An 18036-nucleotide genomic window follows, 5' to 3' on the forward strand; every position below is an offset into this window, starting at 1 on the left:
GCAACAACACTAAAGGATAGGTTCACCTTTCTGAAATAAATAATACATACAAATATTTATGCAGGCAAAAAAATGTGCATTTATTATTGCTTGCACAAGAGCCTGCAGAGCATCGCACCTTTTGATCAGTGATGGATCACGGGGTGCAATGTCAAGCCCCTGCAAACATATCCTCTAGCTTTCTTGCCCGTACCTCTATGGGCAAGAAAGCTGGAGGATATATCAGTAGACTTTAAGGGTGCTCATTAGTGCCCTTGCAGTTTGTTGAAAACTACAAGCCGACACAAATGGCAACAAAAACTTTGCATTCAACTCTCCTCTACTTGATCTAAAGTGAAAAAAAAGTTTTGGCTGTATATATACTTTAACAGTATCAACATATGCGTAACTACAGGGGTTGCAATTGCAACCCGGCCCCATTGCTCCGAGGGGCCCATTCAGGTCCCCTGTACACCTGGATAGGAGGGGCAGCAGGGTGACATACTGTATAGAGGAACCGATCCCCTCCACTTTCCTCCTGCAGCCTCTGCATGCCTGCTTTGCCTCCTCTTTCTCCCGCAGGCACTCAGAGGCTGCAGGAGGAAAGTGGAGGGGATCGGTTCCTCTACAGTTAGGTCCATAAATATTGGGACGTCGACACAATTCTAATCTTTTTGGCTCTATACACCACCACAATGGATTTGAAATGAAACGAACAAGAATTGCTTTAACTGCAGACTTTCAGCTTTAATTTGAGGGTATTTACATCCAAATCAGGTGAACGGTGTAGGAATTACAACAGTTTGTATATGTGCCTCCCACTTTTTAAGGGACCAAAAGTAATGGGACAGATTAACAATCATCCATCAAACTTTCACTTTTTAATACTTGGTTGCAAATCCTTTGCAGTCAATTACAGCCTGAAGTCTGGAACGCATAGACATCACCAGACGCTGGGTTTCATCCCTGGTGATGCTCTGCCAGGCCTCTACTGCAACTGTCTTCAGTTCCTGCTTGTTCTTGGGGCATTTTCCCTTCAGTTTTGTCTTCAGCGAGTGAAATGCATGCTCAATCAGATTCAGGTCAGGTGATTGACTTGGACATTGCATAACATTCCACTTCTTTCCCTTAAAAAACTCTTTGGTTGCTTTCGTAGTATGCTTCGGGTCATTGTCCATCTGCACTGTGAAGCGCCGTCCAATGAGTTCTGAAGCATTTTGCTGAATATGAGCAGATAATATTGCCCAAATCACTTCAGAATTCATCCTGCTGCTTTTGTCAGCAGTCACATCAACAATAAATACAAGAGAACCAGTTCCATTGGCAGCCATACATGCCCACGCCATGACACTACCACCACCATGCTTCACTGATGAGGTGGTATGCTTTGGATCATGAGCAGTTCCTTTCCTTCTCCATACTCTTCTCTTCCCATCACTCTGGTACAAGTTGATCTTGGTCTCATCTGTCCATACAATGTTGTTCCAGAACTGTGAAGGCTTTTTTTAGATGTTGTTTGGCAAACTCTAATCTGGCCTTCCTGTTTTTGAGGCTCACCAATGGTTTACATCTTGTGGTGAACCCTCTGTATTCACTCTGGTGAAGTCTTCTCTTGATTGTTGACTTTGACACACATACACCTACCTCCTGGAGAGAGTTCTTGATCTGGCCAACTGTTGTGAAGAGTGTTTTCTTCACCAGGGAAAGAATTCTTCCACCTCAGTTGTTTTCCGTGGTCTTCCGGGTCTTTTGGTGTTGCTGAGCACACCGGTGTGTTCTTTCTTTTTAAGGATGTTCCAAGCAGTTGATTTGGCCACACCTAATGTTTTTGCTATCTCTCTGATGGGTTTGTTTTGTTTTTTCAGCCTAATGATGGCTTGCTTCACTGATAGTGACATCTCTTTGGATCTCATATTGAGAGTTGACAGCAACAGTTTCCAAATGCAAATAGCAGACTTAAAATGAACTCTGGACCTTTTATCTGCTCCTTGTAAATGGGAGGGAATAACACACACCTGGCCATGGAACAGCTGAGTAGCCAATTGTCCCATTACTTTTGGTCCCTTTAAAAGTGGGAGGCACATATACAAACTGTTGTAATTTCTACACCGTTCACCTGATTTGGATGTAAATACCCTCAAATTAAAGCTGAAAGTCTGCAGTTAAAGCACATCTTGTTTGTTTCATTTCAAATCCATTGTGGTGGTGTATAGAGCCAAAAAGATTAGAATTGTGTCGATGCCCCAATATTTATGGACCTGACTGTATATGCTGCCCCCGCCACCCCTCCTATCCAGCTTCCTCTTCTTTCTGCTGCCCCTGTGTGTTCCTCTGCCCCTCCCCCTCGCTGCTCTGCTGGCATCCCCCCTCCTTCCCTCTCTGCCAGCTCCTGCGGGGATGTGTCAGTATAGAGTGTGGAGAAGGTGTCAGTAAATATGTCATTATCTGCCCCTTCCTTTTCTGAATGGACACAGTGAGTGGTCAGTACTGGCTGCTCCCGTGTCCATTCATAACTGAAGCATAATAGACATGCTTCGGTTTGTGAATGAACGTGAAGCTCTGTACAGAGCTATTTTGTCCATTCATTCTGAATAGCTGAGGCTCCAAAGATGGAGGTTGAGGGCTGTGTCCTAATTCTCCTTTCACTGTCTCAAAGGTGGAACATCAGAGGTCTGTTGGGACCAATGGGGCTTCTGAAAAAAAACTGTAAAAAAATCAATTAAAAAAAATTGTATTAAAAAAAAATAAATGAAATAACAAATAAAAAACTACAGACACTAGTGGCAGAACTACCAGGGTTGCAAAAGTCGCACTTGCGACCGGGCCCTGGCATTCCAGCATCAGAGGGAAGGGCTGCAGCCGGGGGTCAAGGGGGCCCTTCATGATTCTAGTTACACCTTTGAGTATCCTTCATTGAAAATTGAACTTGAAAATGGTCCAATGTGAGGAAGTTTCCACATACTTTTGCCCATATAGATATAGGTATGATGGTCAGTGGTCTATAGACTTTTTGCCGTATGCCTGGATATTAAACTTTAACTGTTTTGCAGTTTTTGCTGCAATCTAACGTGTGATAACATAACTAGGAGTGATATTTTTTTTTTTCATTGTGCCATTTGTTAGGCGAGAAATACTCCAGAATGTGGATGTAATCCGAAATTTTTCTTTGACCAAGAATACTGTACGAACTGGGCAGTTGATGCATTACGACTATTCCAGTCATAAATACGTCTTTTCCATCAGCAATAACTTCCGATCCCTTCTACCGGATAGCTCGCCCATCATGAACAAACATTACAACATTTGCGCGGTCATCGGAAACAGTGGCATCCTGACAGAAAGCCAGTGCGGAGCAGAAATAGACAGCGCCGATTTTGTCTTTCGATGTAACTTTGCTCCAACAGAAGCTTTCTATAAAGATGTCGGCAGAAAGACCAACTTGACTACTTTTAACCCCAGTATTCTCGAGAAATATTACAATAATCTTTTGACCATACAGGACCGGAACAACTTTTTCTTGAACTTAAAAAAGCTCGATGGAGCCATACTGTGGATCCCAGCATTTTTCTTCCATACTTCTGCTACAGTTACAAGAACATTGGTGGACTTCTTTGTCGAACATCGAGATCAGCTAAAAGTCCAGCTGGCATGGCCTGGAAATATAATGCAACATGTCAACAGGTATGAAACATGCTTCTGTTTTCAAATGCTACCATGTATCGTAACCCCTTTATGTGACCATTGTAATTGGCTCTCACAGGGGTCCAGGGCTGCTGATAAGGGGGTAGCATCTGCCCTTATGTACGGGGTCCAGGCCCCATAAGTTCAACAGTAGGGGCCAGAGCAGGAGGAATAGGTACAATTACTGGAACCAATCTCCATGTAGCCATCGCAGTGGTAACAATGCTTCAGTTTGTGAATGAACAGGGAGCCTCTGTACAGAGTGCTTTCTGTTCATGCATCATGCAGCTAAGACTGCAGAGAAAGGATTGAGGAATCTGTGTCCTCAATCTCTTTCTCTGACTCAAAAGTGAGACATTAGGTGTCTGTTTAGACCTCTGATATTTCACCAACCCCACAGGGCTGTAAACAATAATAAAAAAAACTTAATCAAAGTGTTACTAAACCCAGGACCCTGCATTCACTATAATAGAACACGTAAATGAAATTATTTTAGTAAATATAAACTGCTATATACCTTTTTTCATCAGCAGTTAGAGTAGTCTTGTGACTTCTATTAGTGTCTGGTTAAAACTTGTAGGAGGAGTTTTCGTTCTCCCACAATTGCCCTATGAGAATGCAGGACCCCTGACCCTCTGTCTGGACAATGCTGATTGGCCCTGTGCTGATCACATGCACTCTTCCAAGAAAGAAAGAAAAACTCTAGCAATGCACACCAAACTGAGTATCCGCAGCTTATTCCCAAGGCTCTGTAAATATCAGGATTTATATTACACAATGCAGAGGAATAACCCCTTAGGTTCCACTGTGAGTATAACAAGCATGCTTTACTGCATACACAGACTGATTTTACTGTTGTGGGTTTAGTAACACTTTAAGGGCTCATTCTCACAGGTATTCTTGTTGAATGAATGAGTGGTTTATTCAAGAGTCTGGAGCCGCCTGTTAGGCTTAGTTCACTTTTCTGTCAGTATGGGGCCCCATGATTTCTAACAGCAGCCCTGCAGGGGTCACATGATCGAGAGCCGGTCCTGTCGACTCCCAATTGATTAGTACTGATGGGAAACTGTCTTTGACAGCTCAGCCACTGGGCTGGGAGCTCGGCGTGAGTGTGCCCTCAGCACAGAAAGCTCTGCCAGCCATAGATGTGCAGCATGTGGGCGTTACAGCCCACCCTCTTAGCCATAGCACATATGCATTGTTATTCATAGAGTATTCATAGACCCTGGGTTATAGGTTGATACCTTCAGGTGATTGGACACTGGCAAAGCTATTGAGGAAACGCACCCACAAAAAGCATCAGGCAAAAAGATACAGTAAAAAAAAGTGAAATCAGTAGTAAACTCTTATATAAAACTTGTATCTACAGATAAACTTATAGCAAGTCTGACCTGTAGGTACGGTGAATATCTCCTAAACATGCGACGTTTAGGAAATATTCACATGGGCTATAACCACTGAATGCAGAGTGTCGTGCCGCAATGACTCCCATGTGCAGGAGCGACATCATCACGGCCCAGCCATTCAAACGGCCAGAGAGCATGAACGCGGAATAGAAGTCCAGGTGAAGATAGGAGTGCTGGCAGCAGGGACAAAGCAGCTCAGGAGGGCTCTGTTTTAAAGGTAAGTCTGCCATAATGTGTCGGTAGACACTAGCACATTATAGCATAACACTGTAGGGGGCCATTACTTTTTTTTTTTTTTCAAGTTGGTAGATTTTACTACTGCTTTAAAGTATTTTAGGCAAATAACAGATATCATGTAAAGCCATGTAAAAAATGTGTATGTAAATTATATTTCTTGGCATGATGATCTGTGCCGTTTCTTTCTTTAACCGCTTTAGCCCCGGAATATTTTACCCCCTTCCTGACCAGAGCACTTTTTGCGATTCGGCACTGCGTTGCTTTCACTGACAATTGTGCGGTCGTGCGACGTTACACCCAAACAAAATTGATGTCCTTTTTTCCCCACAAATAGAGCTTTCTTTTGGTGGTATTTGATCGCCTCTGCGCTTTTTATTTTATGCGCTATAAACAAAAAAAGAGCGACCATTTTTAAAAAAACACAATATTTTGTACTTTTTGTTATAATAGATATCCCCCAAAAATATATAAAAAAAATTTTTTTCCTCAGTTTAGGCCGATGTGTATTCGTCTACATTTTTTTGGTAAAAAAAAAAATTGCAATAAGCGTATACTGATTTGTTTATGCAAAAGTTATAGCATCTACAAAATAGGGGATAGTTTTATAGCATTTTTATTATAATTTTTTTTTTTTTTTACTAGTAATGGCGGTGATCTACGATTTTTATCGGGTCTGCGCCATTATGGCGGACACATCGGACAATTTTGATACATTTTTGGCATTAATACAGCGATCAGTGCTATAAAAATGCACTGATTACTGTCAAAATGTCACTGGCAGTGACGGGGTTAACACTAGGGGGCGATCAAGGGGTTAAATGTGTTCCCTGATTGTGTTTCTAACTGAAGGGGGGGAGCGGACTGTGTAGGGGAGATGACAGATCGCTGTTCATACTTTGTATGAACAGACGATCTGTCACTTCTCCCCTAAGAGAACCGGAAACTGCGTGTTTACACACACAGATCCCAGGTTCTCTGTGTCTCAGCGGCGATCGCAGGAGCACGGCGGTGATTGTGACCACCGGGCACTCGCATCGGCTCGGGGGGCGTGCAGCGGGCGCGCGCCCCTAGTGGCCACAGGGCGAAGCGACGTTATGTTATGCCGTGCCAGCCACCGTAAAACTGCAGCGGCTGGTCGGCAAGTGGTTAAAACAATTTGTGTGCCTTTTGATCCAAGAAGCGGTGGTCATCTGGCCTTCTATGCTCTCTGTGCTGTGCATTGAATGGGGCAGTGGGAGAAGAAATGTAGTCCTATCCGCAGTGCTGGGGCAAGAGGTAAGCCCAGCATACCTCTCTCTTCAGCACACCATATCAGCATGTATGGGTAATTGGAGTGCATTTTTAACAGAGTACTGGGAGCAGGGCAGGCTGGACTTGGCCAGTCCTTGTGATTCGGGATGCCCACAATGACATGGAGGAATCACCACAATGGAGGAAGAGTGCAAGGTCATCAGGAATGAATAATTAGGTGAGGAAGATACCGAGGGCCAATAACGCTGTGGCTAGATGGAATTCAAAGGTGGCCAGATAACCTAGTCAGCCCTAAGCTAGAAATCTTTATGAGGACTGCGAACTGGCAGAATCAACAGGTAACATTGAAGTTATAGCTATTGTTTTGAGACATGGACATAATAAAGAAGTCTAATAATCTGTATGTGCTGAGCACTGGATGGTTTCAATATTTACCTGAAATTCCACTGAAAAAAGCAAGACCTTATTACTTAATTGTCATGATATCTACACATTAGAAATACATTGTCTTGCAGCAATAGATCACTGCCACACTGATCTATTACTGGCTGCTTGTTAATGCAGTTTATATTTGTGAATGATCCCATAGGCCTTATTCACACAAGCATGCATTTATATGTGTTTATAGAACATTTCTAACACATATAATTGCATGTAATGTGCACACTGTATGTATATTTGCATTCATGTTTATTCAGTTTAGCTGTATTTAGAGACAACAGAATTCTGTGTATCCAGGTGCAGATTGGATACTCTTAACGCATCTAAACACATGTGGGTTTAAATGCAGGAGAAATTGTCCCAGGAAGTATAAGGTTTGTTTATGCTTCCTAGATCAATTTCTCTATTTAGAAAAAAATATGTTTTAAATAAAAGAGTTGCAGGAAGCCCATGTGAATGAGGACTTAGTGTTACCATTCACACAAGCAGATTTTGGGTGTGTCACAATGTAATGTACTGCAATGTATTAAGGGAATATATATATACATATATATATATATCTATATATATAGATATATATACACACACACACTATATATTGCCATTAGTATTGGGACGCCTGCCTTTACACGCACACTAGGGTTGCACCGATACCATTTTTAAGTACGGATAACCGATACTTTTTTTATGTCATGTGACAGTGGCACTGATATGCAGCACTGATGACGCGTGGACGTGTCAGTAGTTTTTTTTGTTTTTTTTTACAATTTTATTTTCTAACATTTTTTTTTATTATTATTTACAATATATTTATTTTTTGTTAAATTTTATTTTTTTACATGCTCCTTTTTTTTGGGGTGGGGGTGGGGGGGGAGTGGACGTTGTCAGTGTGTTTTTTTTATTTTATTTTTTTTTTTTTTTTTACAATTTAACTTTTTCAATATTTATTAATTACAATTCTTTTCTTTTTTTTTCTTTTTTTTTTTTTTTTTAGCCCTGTTGGGGGGTGGCTTTGCTGAGATATCAGGGGTCTTAACAGACCCCTGACATCTCTATTTTGAGACAGGGAAAGGGACTGAGGACGCAGATTCTCCGGTCCCATTCTCTGCAGCCTCAGCTGCACTGAAGATAAATGGAGAGGAGACAGAGGCTCTCGAAGGGGGACCAGAGCACAGAGGGACCGGAGCACAGAGGGGGACCGAGGAACACAGAGGGGGACCAGAGCACAGAGGGGGACCGGAGCACAGAGGGGGACCGGAGCACAGAGAGGGACCGAGGAACACGGAGGGGGACCGGAGCACAGAGGGGGACCAAGGAACACGGAGGGGGACCGGAGCACAGAGGGGGACCGAGGAACACGGAGGGGGACCGGAGCACAGAGGGGGGCCGAGGAACACGGAGGGGGACCGGAGCACAGAGAGGGACAGAGGAACACGGAGAGGGACCGGAGCACAGAGGGGGACCGAGAAACATGGAGGGGGACCGGAGCACAGAGGGGGACCGAGGAACACGGAGGGGGACCGGAGCACAGAGGGGCACCGAGGAACACGGAGGGGGACCGGAGCACAGAGAGGGACGGAGGAACACGGAGAGGGACCGGAGCACAGAGGGGGACCGAGAAACATGGAGGGGGACCGGAGCACAGAGGGGGACCGAGGAACATGGAGGGGGACCGGAGCACAGAGGGGGACCGAGGAACACGGAGGGGGACTGGAGCACAGAGAGGGACCGAGGAACACGGAGAGGGACCAGACCACAGAGGGGGACCGAGGAACATGGATGGGGACCGGAGCACAGAGGGGGACCGAGGAACACGGAGGGGGACCAGAGCACAGAGAGGGACCGAGGAACACAGAGGGGGACCGAGAAACATGGAGGGGGACCGGAGCACAGAGGGGGACCGAGGAACATGGAGGGGGACCGGAGCACAGAGGGGGACCGAGGAACACGGAGGGGGACCGGAGCACAGAGAGGGACCGAGGAACACGGAGAGGGACCAGACCACAGAGGGGGACCGAGGAACATGGATGGGGACTGGAGCACAGAGGAGGACCGAGGAACACGGACAGGGACCGGAGCACAGAGAGAGACTGAGGAACACGGAGGGGGACCGGAGCACGGAGGGGGATCGCAGCATGGAGGGGGACAGTCAGGGACGATCGGTACAGCGCTGGGGTAGAGTTACAATTACCGATCCCCCTGTATACATTTCAATAAAGCAGCTGAAAGCCATGAGGGGAGAGGAGGAGAATCAGCTGTCAGATGCTTTATTGAAATCTATACAGGGAGATCGGTGAATGTAACCCCCCCCCCCAGCACCGCACCGATCGGCCCTGACTGTCCAGGTATCGGGTCAAGCATCAGTTGGTAGAACACAATGATTACTGTTTGCAGCTATAGCCACTGGCAGTAATTGCATGCAAAAAGTCCGGCAGGCTGGTTGTACTGAAGTCAGTCGATGGATCAACTTCAATACAACCAGCCTGCCCATACATGGATCATTGCTGAACCATCCAAGATTCGGTCCATCTATGGCCGGCTTAAAAAAATGCACATGTGTCACAACAACTGCACTGCAATGCACGGCAATGCACCATAGTGTTACAAAGTTTGTGATACATCCGATTTTCTGGGATGTTTTGCTGCACTGGCAGGCCACTATTTCCAATAGGCTGGGTAAAGGCTAGTCACTCACATAGCTGGAAATTAATTTTTTAAAAAGCTAAAGTTGTAACTGCTTGCTGCATAGGGCCAATATAGAACAGCCTGTTTCAGCCAGAGCGCCCCGGGCCCTTCAGGTCTCTTCAGGGGTGCCTTTAGCAAATGCCTAAAATTTTCTCAAAAATTTCCATTCCAAGCCAGCATGTGGATGAAGCCTGCCTTTATATACAGAAAGCCACGGGTTTTCATTGTGCACCATTACAACCTTCTAGCCCCTGGCATCCTAACATCCAATGACATCATAAGTTGATTTGAAGGGCATCAGGCAACTGCACGGCATCCTTGTTTGCCCTCCTCCATCAGCACAGAGTGAGAGAGAAACTGAAGAATAAGAGAAACATTGGAATACTAGTCAGTACCTGTGTGCAAAGTGTTTGCTTTGGAAGAATAAATCACCTCTTATGCTGGGTGTCCTACATGTGCAGAACTTTATGTAAAACTATTAGTTTAGTTTTTTTAGATTTTAGATTGTGGTGCTTCAAGATTGTGCAACATTTTAACCACTTGCCGCCCGCCATATAGCAATATGACGTCGGCAAAGTGGTTTCAATATCCTGACCGGGCGTATATGACGTCCAGCAGGATATCAAGCCGGGGGGTTTGATATCAAGCCCATCGCAGCGATCGTTGTTGCGGTGTGTCAATCTGACACACCACAACACCGATCTAGGTAAAGAGTCTCTGACGGAGACTCTTTAGCACTCTTTACCACGTGATTAGCTGTGTCCAATCATGGCTTATCACAGTGTAAACAGGAAGAGCTGTTGATTGGCTTTTCCTCACTCGCGTCTGTCAGACGCGAGTAGAGGAGAGACGATCGGCTGCTCCTCTGACAGGGGGGTCTGTGCTGATTGATTATCAGCGCAGCCCCCCTGAGGATGCCCACAATGAACCACCAGGGACGCCACTAGGACCACCAGGGATGTCACCACCAGGTATGCCACCCTAGACCACCAGGGATGCCAATCAGTGCCCACAGTGGATGCCAATCAGTGCCCACAATGGGCATCACTGATTGGCAGGCATTATTGTTTGGCACTGATTGGCATCCATCCGTACCATCAATAAGTGTACATCAGTGTCTCTGTCAGTGCCCATCCGTGCCACCTATCAGTGCCCATCCGTGCCACCTATCAGTGCCCATCTGTGCTACCTATCAGTGCCCATCATCAGTGCCACCTCATCGGTGCCCATTAGTGTCGCCTTATTAGTGCCCGTCAGTGCAGCCCCATCAGTGACCATCAGTGAAGGAGAAAACTTACTTATTTACAAAGTTTTGTAACAGAAACAAAAAAAAAACATTTTTTTTCAAAATTTTTGATCTGTTTTTTTATTTGTTTAGCAGAAAATAAAAGTCCCAGAAGTGATCAAATACCACCAAAAGAAAGCTCTATTTGTGGGAACAAAATGATAAAAATGTAGTTTGGGTACAGTGTAGCATAATCGCGCAATTCTCATTCAAAGTGCGACAGCGCTGAAAGCTGAAAATTGGTCTGGGCAGGGAGGTGTATAAGTGCCCGGTATTGAAGTGGTTAAAGGGTATCTTGACTGAAAAAAGGATGAGAAACACTGATATAGGGGTTGATTTACTAAAGGCAAATCCACTCTTCACTACAAGTGCACTTGTAAGTGCAGTCGCTGTAGATCTGAGGGGGAAATGCAAGTAAAATAAAAAACAGCATTTTAGGTAGCACATGATTGGATGATAAAATCAGCAGAGCTTCCCCTCATTTCAGATCTTCCCCTCAGATCTACAGCGAGTGCACTTTAGTAAATCAACCCCATGGTGTCACATGGTATTTGCCCAACGGTTATTCAAACATAGTTTTTTGGGAAAAGATACACTTTTTTGAATTTTAAACACTTAAGGACAGAGCCTCTTTCTGAGATTTGTTGTTTACAAGTTAAAAACAGTTTTTTTTGCTAGAAAGTTACTTAGAACCCCCAAACATTATACGTTTTTTTTCTAACACCCTAGAGAATAAAATGACGGTCATTGCAATACTTTCTGTCACACTGTATTTGCGCAGCGGTCTTACAAGCGCGCTTTTTTTGGAAAAAAGACACTTTTTTGAATAAAAAAATAAGACAACAGTAAAGTTAGCCCAATTTTTTTTATATTGTGAAAGATAATGTTACTCAGAGTAAATTGATACCCAACATGGCACACTTCAAAATTGCATCCGCTCGTAAAGTGGCGACAAACTTTTACCCTTAAAAATCTCCATAGGCGACGTTTAAAAAATTCTATAGGTTGCATGTTTTAAGTTACAGAGGAGGTCTAGGGATAGAATTATTGCTCTCGCTCTACCGATCGTGGTGATACCTCACATGTGTGGTTTGAACACCGTTTTCATATGCGGGCGCTACTCACGCATGCGTTATTTTACCATTTATTTTTTATTTGTACACTGTTTTAAAAAAAAAAAATTGTGTCACTTTTATTCCTATTCCTATTAATGTAAACATCCTTTGTAATAAAAAAAAGCATGACAGAACCTCTTAAATATGAGATCTAGGGTCAAAAAGACCTCAGATCTCATATTTACACTAAAATGCAATAAAAAAAAAATTTTGTCATTTAAAAAAATGAAGAAAAAAAATGGCCCTATGAGCTATGGGCAGAAGTGACGCCTCCGCATGCAATGATATGGAGATGGCTGGGGGCCATCTTCCCCTCACTTGTCTCCATGTCAGGCCACAAGAAGGATCCGATTGCCTCTGCCGCTGCCAATGGCTCTGGTAAGCGGCAGAGGGCGGCGGGAGGGGGGGGCCCTCTCCCGCCGGCGATAAAAGTGATCTTGCGGCGAATCCACCGCAGAGACCACTTTTGTCTTAAACCGGACCGCTCACTGAAGAAGAGGATACCGGGGTTATGGCAGCTAGCTGCTACAATTACAACGATATTCCACTTCAAACAACCGACGTACAACGACGGTGGGCGGTCCGGAAGTGGTTAATGCAAAAAATAAAAACCACAATACATAACCCAATTTTTTGGGGTAAAATGTAAAAGCTGATGTTATGCCGAGTAAATAGATATGAAACATGTCACGCTTTAAAATTCGCACACCCGTGCAACGGAGGCAAATTATGTAAATTTAAAAAATCCATAGGGGACAATTTAAAAGCAGCAAACAACTGGCCCCTGCCCCTACCTATAACCGGCCTTCACAGCAAGGAGCACATGGAAGGCAATTTAAATTTAAAAGCCTTTACAGGTTATCACTTCAGCTGAACACAGGAGGTTTGGTGCTATAAATACTGGCCATGATCTGACGTTCGCGGTGATACCTCACATGTGTTGGACGATCGTTGGTTGTGATTGACGCGTGAGTTCGTCTTTGCAAGGGGGCACTTTTTTTTTTGTTTTTTTCACACTGTTGCTTTCATTTTTTTTTTCTTTAACCACTTCAGGTTTACCCCCTTCATGACCAGGCTATTTTTTGCAATACGGCACTGCGTTATTTTAACTGAAAATTGTGCGGTCGTGCAACGCTGTACCCAAATAAAATGTATGTCCTTATTTCTCCTTTCATTTGGTGGCATTTGATCACCTCTGTTTTTGTATTATTTTTTGCGCTATAAACAAAAAAAGACCGACACTTTTGAAATAAAAACAATATTTTTTACTTTCTGTCACAAAACACATCCAATAAAAAAATGTAAAAAAAACAAATTATTCATCAATTTAGGCCAATAGGTATTCTGCTACATATTTTTGGTAAAAAAAAAAATCCCAGTAAGCGTATATTGATTGGTTTGCGCAAAAGTTATAACGTTTACAAACTGTGGGATAGGTTTATGTCATTTTTATTTATTTATATTTTTTCATAGTAATGGCGGCAATCAACAACCTATAGCGGGACTGCGATATTGCAGCAGACAAATGGGACACCTAACTGACACTTTTGACACTTTTTGGGGACCAGTGACGTTATTACAGTGATCAGTGCTAAAAAATAAGCACTGTCACTGTACTAAAGACAGGGAAGGGGTTAACATCAGGGACAATCAAAGGGCTAAGTGTGTTCCTAGAGAGTGCTTTCTTTCTGTGAGGGAGGTGCTTGTACTGTGGGAAAGCAGAGATCTGTGTTTCACAAGATCACAGCCTTCCCTTGTCACAGAACGACCGCCAGACCCGCTGATTGGCTCCCGCTGTATCCAATCACAACGGGAGCAGGTCGCTGGCGGCATATGTGCACGCCCCAGACCCAGATGTGCAGAATCATGTACCCACACGTGATTCTGCACAGAGCGGCTGCAGTAAATGTGGGTGGGCCATTTTGAATCAGGTTAATCACTTTTATTGCTTGTGACAGCAATAGGCATGTGACAGGTTCTCTTTATACAGAAATCTGGGGTCTATATATAAGACCCCAAACCCCTCTTCTGCCCTTAAAAGCAATCATAACACCAAGGGGTTGATTTACTAAAGGCAAATCCACTTTACACTGCAAGTGCACTGAAAGTGCAGTCGCTGTAGATCTGAGGGGAAGATCTGAAATGAGGGGAAGCTCTGCTGATTTTATCATCCAATCATGTACAAGCTAAAATGCTGTTTTTTATTTTCCTTGCATGTCCCCCTCAGATCTACAGCGAGTGCACTTTCAAGTGCAAAGTGAATTTGCCTTTAGTAAATAAACCCCCAAGATCGGAGTGATTGAATGCTTTTGATTTTTGAAAATGGCGCCATTTGCATTCCAGGTAAACAGGAAGTGATGTCAAGTCATCACTTCCAGGTTACCATAGCTGTTCGGCTCTCCGATCAGCCGGCAGAAGCGGGAGATCCATTGCTTGTAAAAGCAATACCAGTGGCTAATTAGCTGCCAGGATTGCTTTTACAAGAGAGCCGACCGCTGGCTCTAAAAAAAACGGTACTGGGTGATGTCTGCAGCTGCACCCATCATCCCGCTATAACCACTTGAAGCCTAGCGACGTACTGGTCACCCTATTTTTTCATCTCTTTTATATTTCAACTGGATCATGTAACCTATCAATGGGGGTTATTTACGAAAGGCAAATCCACTTTGCACTACAAGTGCAAACTACAAGTGCAAAGTGCACTTGAAATTGCACTGAAAGTGCACTTGGAAGTGCAGTCGCTGTAAATCTGAGGGGTAGATCTGAAATGAGTGGAAGCTCTGCTGATTTTATCATCCAATCATGTACAAGCTAAAATGCTGCTTTTTATTTTCCTTGCCTGTCCCCCTCAGGTCTACAGCGACTGTACTTCCAACAAGTGCACTTTCAGTGCAATTTCAAGTGCACTTTGCACTTGTAGTTTGCACTTGTAGTGGATTTGCCTTTAGTAAATAACCACCAATGTTCCTGTAAACAAATCGGATACATTATGATAAGAATATTGTGGAATTCTGTTATTACTCTGAACATAAAATAGATTCATGCTTAGTATCATTTTATTATATAGAATAGTATTTTTCTTCAGGGTTCTGGTCTTCTCTGCCAAATTCAAATTATAAAAAAAATAGTCACCATTCTCATTCTTCTGGCTTAACAATCTCCGCACCTTGAAAGTATTTCACTTTTAATGTGTAAAAAGTGTTTTGTTATGTTTAAAAAAAAAAAAATGCGATCTTGAAAATGTATTTGGAAACATAACACATAGATAGGTTAATGGTTCTCACAAGCTGAACCTGTTGACAATTACAGACGGGGATTTTGCTTAAATTGTCCAAAACGGCTTCCAGGAGCAGGAAGCTTTTTACTCTTTTGTGTTAGTTTAATTGTCTTCACACCTTGAAAATCGCTTCTCACACTTTTAATGTGACAAAAGAAAGGTTTGGAGGTGTTTTTGCCAAGAGTGAAAAATGTAGTTTCAATGCTAAACGCGTATACAGCTTGGTCATGCGCATTACGGCATGCAAGTACAAGAAACACGGGCAGCCTACACAAATTTATTAATTTGCAGAATGCGATTTATTGCTTTGTGGATTCTTTACCTGCCAACAGCCTCTTTGCTAATGTCTTGATCCATAGTTCCCCAAACATTTGGTGTCAAACACAAATCAGTTAGCCACACACAGAGCAGATTAGGGAGAGCACACAGCGCTCCACAAGCAAGACAGCAGAAAGTTATTCAATGACATTATCTGTGGCAACCACTGGGTGCTCTTGTGCACTGGCATTAGTATGGAGGTCTTTCCTCTGCAGTGGCCTGCTGAGAGCAAACAGTAGCAGCATACATAGAGAAACTTTGAATGGTATCAAAACAGTACTGCAAGGATCTAGCTCAAAATAAACAGGTTTACAACTTTGTTGGACCTGAATAACTTTTTTGTTATGATTCTTTTTTTTTTTTTTTTTTATGAATTTGTGAATATATTTTTATTGAACAAATATTCTACGTGGATATAAACAGCAGCCCTCAAAATTTCCACTCGCCTGCTCGCATTAGGTGAGTGGAAATAAGCGAGTGTGGAGCAGGGTTGCCAACCATCTGGAAATTGGACGGCTGCTGCCCGTTAAAAATATGGCCGCAGGCCGGCTTTGAAACTGTGCATGCGTAGTACCCAGGCCAGCCTGGGCTGGTGACATCACAGCGGCGCCTTTTATGTACTACAGGCTACAGCAGGGGCGTCCGGGAGTCGGGGAATCACCCAACACACAGTCAGCCACTGAGAGCCTGGACTCAGCCTCGGGACTGCAGAATCTGCACACTTACATGATCCCCTGTGAGCTGGAGGCAGGTAAGGGCTGTCCTGGGTTCGCTGTCACTGCTGCCTGATCTGCGCTAAGGGAAAAGGAGAGCCCTGAGGCCAGCCCTGTGGGGATACTCTACACTGCAAGCCACCGACCAGCAAAAGAGGCACCAAGGGGAGGTGCCAGTGAAAGTATGATTATCAGGTGTGTACCAATATTGGGCAGACTTATGACAACCAGTGCCAATTGAATCTAGCAGGTCGGAGAGCACTGCAGCAATGACAACACACAATAGTGCAGGTGTACAAGGGAGCCTGCCAGTCCGGTAAGGGAGGGATATGAAATGTGGGGTGACACCATGGAAAGAATTATGGGGGGTGCTGGTGCTAATGTGTAAGACTGTGTGTAGAACTACAAGTCTCAGCATACCCTGAGTGGCAATGGCTTATGTCATTTCTAAATTGAAGGGCTAGTCTGAGGTCTGGGGATCTGGTTTATCATGGCTATCATTACATATATCATCTAACTGTCTATAAGGCATGTCACATCCAGGGTATATTTTAGTGCAATGAATTCACTAGAATCTAGTCTAAATAATTTCATGAGATAATTTACAAGGGCGTGTTTAGGGGCGGGGCAAGTTAGGGGTTGGGTGGGGCAACTGGTGGCGATTAAATCTTAAGGCCTGGCTAGTAGATCAGGACTTGAAATTTTTGGAGCCCTGTACAGTATATACAAGGCAAAAAGAATTGCATCAGAACTCGGTCACAAAAGTAACAGCATATATCATCAGCATGACACACGGGTTGATTTAACAAAGTCAAATTTACTCTGCACTACAAGTGCACTGCAAGTGCACTAGAAAGTGCACTTGGAAGTGCAGTTGCTGTAGATCTGAGGGGAAGATCTGCTGATTTTATCATCCAATCATGTGCAACCTAAAATGCTGTTTTTTGTTTTCAATCTTAGTTTATTTTCAAAAGTAAGAACACAAAGAATATAACAGAAAAATACCATTCTTTACAGTTTGGCAACACATATAGTATACATAGAATAGTGAGGTGTACTTTACCCATGTATAAACAGGAGTGATCATTTTAACATACAGCTTTCGGTGAACTACTGGTATATCATATTGTATATTGAAATCTTTATTCTAAGAGAGGAATAATATACGGGTGGGGGCCAACATATAATGAACCTTGTAGTTTCGCGGGTTGGTGTTATCTGAGGGTTCCCTCTCAACGAATTAGACTGCTGTAGAAGTCTTTTATTCACCTATTATAGATAATCAAGTCATTTAGCTAGTCCAAAGATATGATCTTTAACTATATATGTGAGTGGTCGGTTCAGTACTTAACAAAGAGGAGACAGAAAAAGTCAGAAATAAGAACGTGAGTAGAAGTGTGGGATGGTACCTGAGGCACCAGGCACTCCAGCATGGCTAATCGGCGGGTAAGGGTGGGGTATCTCTGACCCAAAGGGAAAACTCATCAGAATAGCGAAACATGGACCATGAGGTCCAGGTGGCGGTAAACTGCTCCTCCTTTCCCACTTCCTCCGCCAACAGGCGCTCCAGATCTCTTATCTGGTCCACTTCAACCACCCATTCTCCCAAGGAAGGCACATCTGTCGTTTTCCAATGTCGGGGGATCAC

At 43.7% G+C, this 18036-nt stretch overlaps 1 protein-coding gene across 2 annotated transcripts in view; it reads left to right on the forward strand.

Moving 5' to 3' along the window:
* ST8SIA3 (ST8 alpha-N-acetyl-neuraminide alpha-2,8-sialyltransferase 3) overlaps positions 1-18036 on the forward strand; it is an 83961-nt gene that overhangs the window by 37349 nt on the left and 28576 nt on the right. For both annotated transcript variants that reach the window (XR_012242858.1, XM_073620240.1), the window contains exon 3: positions 3103-3660. Coding sequence is in view for 1 of the 2 variants with exons in the window: in XM_073620240.1 (XP_073476341.1) it covers positions 3103-3660 (558 nt within the window). In the remaining variant the exon portion in view is untranslated. The remainder of the gene's footprint in view (positions 1-3102; positions 3661-18036) is intronic.

Source organism: Aquarana catesbeiana, linkage group LG01 (genome assembly GCF_042186555.1).
Source record: "Aquarana catesbeiana isolate 2022-GZ linkage group LG01, ASM4218655v1, whole genome shotgun sequence".
Taxonomy (NCBI): domain Eukaryota; kingdom Metazoa; phylum Chordata; class Amphibia; order Anura; family Ranidae; genus Aquarana; species Aquarana catesbeiana.